We start from the raw sequence: 7,500 nt of genomic DNA on the forward strand, positions 1-7,500 counted from the left end.
CAGAGCGATGCATATTCACATGCTCCTTTCAGGATAACATAAAGCTTCAGTGTCGCGTTGCAACCCGAGAGAAACGAGAGTTTCATGCAGAAAGAAGGAGAGAAAGAGCAGGATGCTGAAAGACGAGGGTGGGGTGTGTGTAGAGACACACGCTGAGCCCTAAATAACCCTCCTGTCCTGTAATGATTGTTTTAACCGGCACAGAAACACAGGATTAAAGATGCAGCGCATCAACTGCAATTAACAGTGTTTGATGCCTCGTCCTGATTCTGCATCCCGTCAGACGCGCTACAACCTCACACACTGCAGGAAAACTGTTCTTGTGTTTCTGCACTAATAAGACATTTACTAGAAGTTAAAAATTACTTAAGATTTTAGTTTTCTGAAAGAGGTATCAAAACAAAGTGAGTGAGTTATGCTTAAAACGAGAAACATAAACTTAAATCAAAGGGAGAACAAGATTATTTTTCTGACTCCATTAGCAGATATTTGTTCTTGTTTTCAGCACAAAATCACAATTTTTAAACTTTTTTCATTAAACAAGACTTAATATCTTCAGTCATTTTTCTTCTCCAGTAAATGAATCTTGATTTAAGAATATTTCGATATTTGTGCTGGAAAACAAGACAGAAACACTGAGGAAGAACACTAATACTAAAAATCTTAAAATAGTATGAATAAATGCTAAAATAAATACTAATACAAAAATAAAATAAAACTAAAATTTTAATACTAAAAATCTTAAAAATATATGAATAAATACTAAAATAAATACTAATACAAAAATAAAATAAAAATAAAATTTTAATACTAAAAATCGTAAAAATATATGAATAAATACTAAAATAAATACTAATACTAAAATGCAAAAAACTAAAATTTTAATAAACATTTGTTTTAAATAGTACAAATAAATACAAGATACTACAATAAATACAAATACTAAAACAGCAACAACAAAAAACTAAAATAATACTAATACTAAAATAGCAAAAATACTTAAATACTAATACTAAAAATCATAAAATAGTAAAAATAATTACAAAATACTAAAAACAAATACTAATACTGAAATAGCTAAAAATACTTAAATACTAAAAATCATAAAATAGCACAAATACAAAATACTCAAATAAATACTAATACTGAAATAGCAAAAAATAAACACTAAATACTAAAATAAATGACCAAATAACCACATACTAAACTTAGTAATATAGTAAATCAATTATTGGATCAAATGAGGCCGTTACAATGAGTTCTGGTGAAGAACTAGTTATAGTTTGTGGCGATAAACGATGTTTAAACGTTTAGTAGCAAGTGTTGAAGTTTAGAAAACTGTATATTCGGTGGGTTACTTCTGTGAAATACTGTTGATGGAGAGAAGTTCTGATCAGTGTTTTGTGTTTTATTTTTAAATGTTTTTCTATCTATTTCAGATGTTCATCTGGCCCAAAACACACATAACACACACCCTGGGGCTGTGCTGAGCTGTGCTGGAGATCATCAGGAGTCTCTGAGGAACCGTACCTGCTCCAGGTGATGTTCTCCGGAAGAGGGTTTCCCTTCACTGCACACCTGAGCTCTGACCCGACCTGACCGATCCTCCACGAGCCAGAACCAACAATCTCTGCGTCTGGAGGAACTGACACACACACACACACACAGCAAAACTTTACTTTTACACTACCGCTCAACAGTTTGGAATGATTAAGATTCAATGTTTCGGAAAGACTCTCAAAGCTGCGTTTATATGATCAAGAATACAGTAAAAACAGTGAAATATTATTATAATGTAAATCATCTGTTTTCTATGTGAATATACAGTAAAGTGTAATTTATTCCTGTGATCAAAGCTGAATGTTCAGCATCATTACTCCAGTCTTCAGTGTCACATGATCCTTCACAAATCACTCTAATATGAGGATTTGTATCTGTTATATAAAATGTTTGTTTGACTTCAGTTTCGCTACAGTTCTCCTGATCCAGTGTCACTCTCTTTACAAAAACGTTTTCTGTCAAAGTCACTCCAGTTATTGTTGCTACTGTAAAGACGTAATAGATTAATGTGTGTCTGAAACACAGTTTAAGCACTTCGGCACAAATCATGTTAAATCCACAGATGAACAGGTTTAACTCTCCAACTCCTGAACTCCAGCGGTTCGTCTGTCGATGTTCTGCGCTGATGTACAGTGTTTACTCTACAAAACTCCATCACTGTGTTCATTACAGTACTGCATTATCTGTAAATGTTACTATTCTGAAACTTCTTTCAAATCTTTTTGTTCTCCAGTGTAAAAATGTCCTGCGGTTCTTTATTTTCAGCCGATGTGTTTAGAGGAACTCAGACACACACACACACACACACACACACACACACACACACACACACACTCACTCACTCACTCACTCACTCACTCACTCACTCACTCACTCACTCACTCACTCAACACTCACTCTCACTCTCACTCTCACACACACACTCACTCACTCACTCTCACACTCACTCACTCTCACACTCACTCTCACACTCACTCACACACTCACTCTCACACTCACTCTCACACTCTCTCACTCTCACTCACTCACTCTCACACTCACTCACTCTCACACTCACTCACTCTCACACTCACTCACTCTCACACTCACTCACTCTCACACTCTCACTCTCACTCACTCTCACACTCACTCACTCACTCACTCACTCACTCACTCACTCACTCACTCACTCACTCACTCACTCACTCTCACACTCACTCACTCTCACACTCACTCACACTCACTCACTCTCACTCTCACTCTCACACTCACTCACTCACTCACTCTCACTCACTCACTCACTCACTCACTCTCACACTCACTCACTCTCACACTCACTCACACTCTCACACTCACACTCACACTCACTCACTCACTCACTCACTCACTCACTCACTCACTCACTCACTCACTCTCACACTCACTCACTCTCACACTCACTCACACTCTCACACTCACTCACTCTCACACTCACTCACTCACTCACTCTCACTCACTCACTCACTCACTCACTCACTCACTCACTATCACACACACTCACTCTCACACTCACTCACTCTCACACTCACACTCACACTCACTCACTCTCACTCACTCACTCACTCACTATCACACACACTCACTCTCACACTCACTCACACTCTCACTCTCACTCACTCTCACACACTCACTCTCTCACACACTCACTCTCTCACACACTCACTCTCTCACACACTCACTCTCTCACACACTCACTCTCTCACACACTCACTCTCTCACTCACACTCACTCTCTCACTCACACTCACACTCAACACTCACACTCACACTCAACACTCACACTCACACACTCACTTACAGTGCACGATGAGTGTGTAGCTGAGTCTGCGCGGGCTGTCGAGCGCTGGGTGCCACACCAGACAGTCGAGCCTCTGGCCGTTCATGCTGCGCAGTGGATGCAGGTAAAACTGCGAGGTCACGACCCCGTCCTCCCCGCTCCGGTTCTGCGACTGCCCGGGAACATCCGTGTCCCAGGACAGGAGCGGCACAGGGTGTCCGACCGAACGACACGAGGCGGCCGAGCGAAATGACTGGCCTTCCTGCAGGATCACCGGATCCAGAGACGAGATCGGCAGAACTAGAGGACGAGAAACAACAGATGCAGTGCTTTCACTAGTCAGATCAATGATCCTTCAGAAATCAGTCTAATATGGTGATTTGATGCTCAAAAAAACATGCATTATTATTATAAGTGTTTTTTTTTTATGATTCTTTGATGAATAGAAAGTTCAAAAGAACAGCATTTATCTGAAATATAATCTTTTGTAACATTATAACTGTCTTTACGTTACAAATTCAGCTTTGATCACAGGAATAAATTACACTTTACTATAAATATGCACATAAAAATACGTTTTTTTTACATTCTAATAATATTTTCAATTCATATTTATTTGTATAGCGCTTTTCACAACACACATCGTTTCAAAGCAGCTTTACAGAAAATGCACGAGTCCACGTTACAGTGATCTGTTATCAGAGGAAGTTATGCATTTCAGAAATGTACATATACAAAATCACAGTTAGCTAAAAATGTATTAATTTAAACAATGTAAAAATTAAAGGCAGAAACAATGAGCTCATTGAAGTAATGAATACTTATTTTTTAACAAATGATTATGACATTTAGAAAAATGTAGAATTGGTGCATGTTGATCAGATTAATCAAGTCAAGTCTTCATTTATACAGCGCTTTAACAAAATAGAGTTTCACAGCAGCTTTACAGTGATAATAGGAGATTACAGTAACAGAGATTGGGTTTACAGCAGCTCTAGAATAAAGTTGTTGTCCAGATAAAGTTAGTTTATGATTGATTCACTTCCATTGTAAAGATCATTAGTTATTAACTTAGGGGCCGCTAACACACACCGTTCTCACAGAAAACAGAAACTTTAATGTGTTCTGGACGTTCATTTACACGACAACAGTGTTTGGTGGCTCGATCAGATCAATTCAGTTCATAAAACACATTTTTACAGCCTAAACCAAGGTTATTTTTAAACTGGTTGGTTCAGAAGATGTAGGTTTTGTATTGTACAGCAGATCAACTGATTAACAGACCTTTCCTTTTGTCAACAGAAGTGAAATGGAGCTTGTGAAAATGAAAGAGGGGCTCTTACTCCACACGGTCAGGCTGATTTGGGTCTCGAAGTTTCCCGAGGGAAAGGTGGAGATGTGGCAGGAGTATGTGGCCTGATCCGACTTCTTCGTGTTCAGAATCAACAGCGTCGAGTCGAGGGTCAGGTCAGAGCTCTCGAACCGAACACGCTTCAGAAAATCAGGAGACGCTGGGAGAAACAAACGCACCGTTTCAGAAGAAGAAGTATATTAGACTCAGTTAGAGGGAAATACAGTATTAGACATAAAAACAATCACTATAGTGCCTTTAAAGTTCCTTATTTTGTTCTGGAGTCTCAACAGGTTCACATGCATACAAGATAAAAAACACTGTAATTCTCTCATAATCTGCACTGCAGCGTCAGCTCTTTCCTCTCAGTGTCTGAAACGCTTCGTTTGAAGATTCAGTCTCTCTAAGCTCCGCCTCTCTGAGAGCTGCTCTGCTGTGATTGGTCAGAAAGCAAACGCTCATTATCATATCTGAATCTCAGCTCTTGATCACAGTGATACGAACGGGTTTTACCGTATCAATCTCAGAAAACAGCGTCTTCTCCACACGAACAACACGAACCAAACTCGTCCAGTCTCAGATACACTACAGTGTTTGAGGGCGGAGCTAAGAGACACTGCTCAGCCAATCAACACCATAGGTGGGCATTATGCTAATTAGTAACAAACCTACGCAGGTTCAGCAGGAAGTGAGACTGAATTACTGACGACTCGTTTCAGTTCAGAATCACTTCTTTCTTTTGGGAGAAAAAAACTCCATTTATCTGATCTCTAAAACTATCATGAACATATCAATGTGGTCTAAGATAAAGATCTGTGGCTTTTCTTTCCTATGAGTATATATAATAAACAAATGGTTCCCTTTTTTATTCAATTCTGCTCCTCTTTTAAAATAACAGGCAAACTGCATTATTTGTGATAACAATTTGCCTTTTAGTAAATGTCAGTGTAATGTGACTCCATTAAAACCAATCAAATCCACTGAGTTCCGCTCTTATTTCATTTGATAATTTTTCATATAAAAGCTATACAGTCAAAACCAAAAATTATTCAGACACCAGATATAATGTTTGATTTTTTTTACTAGTGTGATCAGGACACTATAGTTCATTTCTGTAAGTGAGGAGAGCAAATTAAAGTAAACTGTGACATATTATACCCAAAAACTCTTTATACAGAGACTACCAGTAAAAATTATACAAATTTGGGACCAAAAATGATTGGGACACTTTGAGCTGATCATGTTTTGCTGAAGTGTGTTTGTTCTTTAATTGCTAATGCTCTTTTTACACACAGACTGAACAAAATGAAGCATTGCTTGGTGATTGGTTGAGCTAAACTGGTATTATCTAATTGTGTAGTTAAATTTAACAGCTGACAGATATTCAACATAATTCATGTGTGAGACAGTCTAACAGAAGGACGGACAAAACCAGTCAAATATCAACTGAGTTCTGCTCATATTTAATACCATTTTCTAAACTATAGCGAATAAACTGATGATGTGAGAAATGTAGAAGGAGTCTGAATACATTTTGTTTTGACTGTATGTTCAATCCCAAGAACCTGTAAAATTGTCAACATTAACTCGCCCGCATGTCATTTCCAAACCAGAGTATTATATTTAACTATTTAACCAAACCAACTGCTTTTCTTCTCTCAGCTCAAGCTTTACAGTGAATAACATGTTCAATTTGGGTCTGTTCTTCACACAAAAGATCATATGACTGTGGAATAAAGTTAATTATCTATATTGACTAGTATCTGCTATCATGAGCACCTTTGTGCTCCAAAAAAAGAGTCAGAAATGACACGAGTAAATAATGGCAGAAGAGTTTATTTCTGTGTTTATTGTTCACATCAACACAGATGGCAGATGTGAGTTGCTCTAGTCAACACAATACACCATTGAAAAGATCCGTCATGACAAACGTCTCTAGGTGACAGACACACGTCACAACACAATACATGAGAGTGTTTCCATCGGGTCATTTGACAGAATTGCTGCGGGGAAAATGATACTTGTGTGTGTTTGCGCTTCTTTGAATGTAATGATGAGTCACCAGAACGCATGTCTGTCACACACACTGCACTGAGAGAACAGAGGAAAGCCTGTGGCGAGGAGTGAGGACTATTAAGATTGTTAGCATTGTGAAACATGACCCAGAAATGTTCCTAACAGAGATTCACTCAACTAGTTTAGTCTTTATGAATGGGGCAAACTAACTAACTATCACTCACACTCTCTCACTCTCTCTCACACACACAGACTCTCACAGAGTCTCACACACTCTCTCTCACACACTCTCTCACACACTCTCTCTCACACTCTCTCTCTCACACTCTCTCTCTCACACTCTCTTTCTCTCACACTCTCTCTCACACTCTCTTTCTCACACTCTCTCTCTCACACTCTCTCTCACACACTCTCTTTCTCACACTCTCTCTCTCACACTCTCTCTCTCACACTCTCTTTCTCTCACACTCTCTCTCACACTCTCTCTCACACTCTCTCTCACACTCTCTCTCACACTCTCTTTCTCACACTCTCTCTCTCACACTCTCTCTCTCACACTCTCTCTCTCACACTCTCTCTCTCACACTCTCTTTCTCTCACACTCTCTCTCACACTCTCTCTCACACTCTCTCTCTCACACTCTCTCTCTCACACTCTCTCTCTCACAATCTCTCTCTCACACTCTCTCTCTCACACACTCTCACTCACACTCTCACTCACACTCTCTCTCTCACACTCTCTCTCACACACTCACTCACACTCTCTCTCTCACACTCTCT

General features: G+C 38.9%; 1 protein-coding gene across 1 annotated transcript in view; it reads right to left on the reverse strand.

Moving 5' to 3' along the window:
* Positions 1-7,500, reverse strand: part of nectin4b (nectin cell adhesion molecule 4b) — a 29,175-nt gene that overhangs the window by 15,578 nt on the left and 6,097 nt on the right. Inside the window, exons 3-5 of the mRNA XM_084412132.1 lie at positions 4,698-4,865; positions 3,376-3,654; positions 1,531-1,645 (exon numbers count right to left, since the gene is read on the reverse strand). Of these exons, the coding sequence (XP_084268258.1) occupies positions 1,531-1,645; positions 3,376-3,654; positions 4,698-4,865 (562 nt within the window). The remainder of the gene's footprint in view (positions 1-1,530; positions 1,646-3,375; positions 3,655-4,697; positions 4,866-7,500) is intronic.

The sequence above is a fragment of the Rutilus rutilus genome (assembly GCF_951802725.1).
Source record: "Rutilus rutilus genome assembly, chromosome: 6".
NCBI lineage: Eukaryota > Metazoa > Chordata > Actinopteri > Cypriniformes > Leuciscidae > Rutilus > Rutilus rutilus.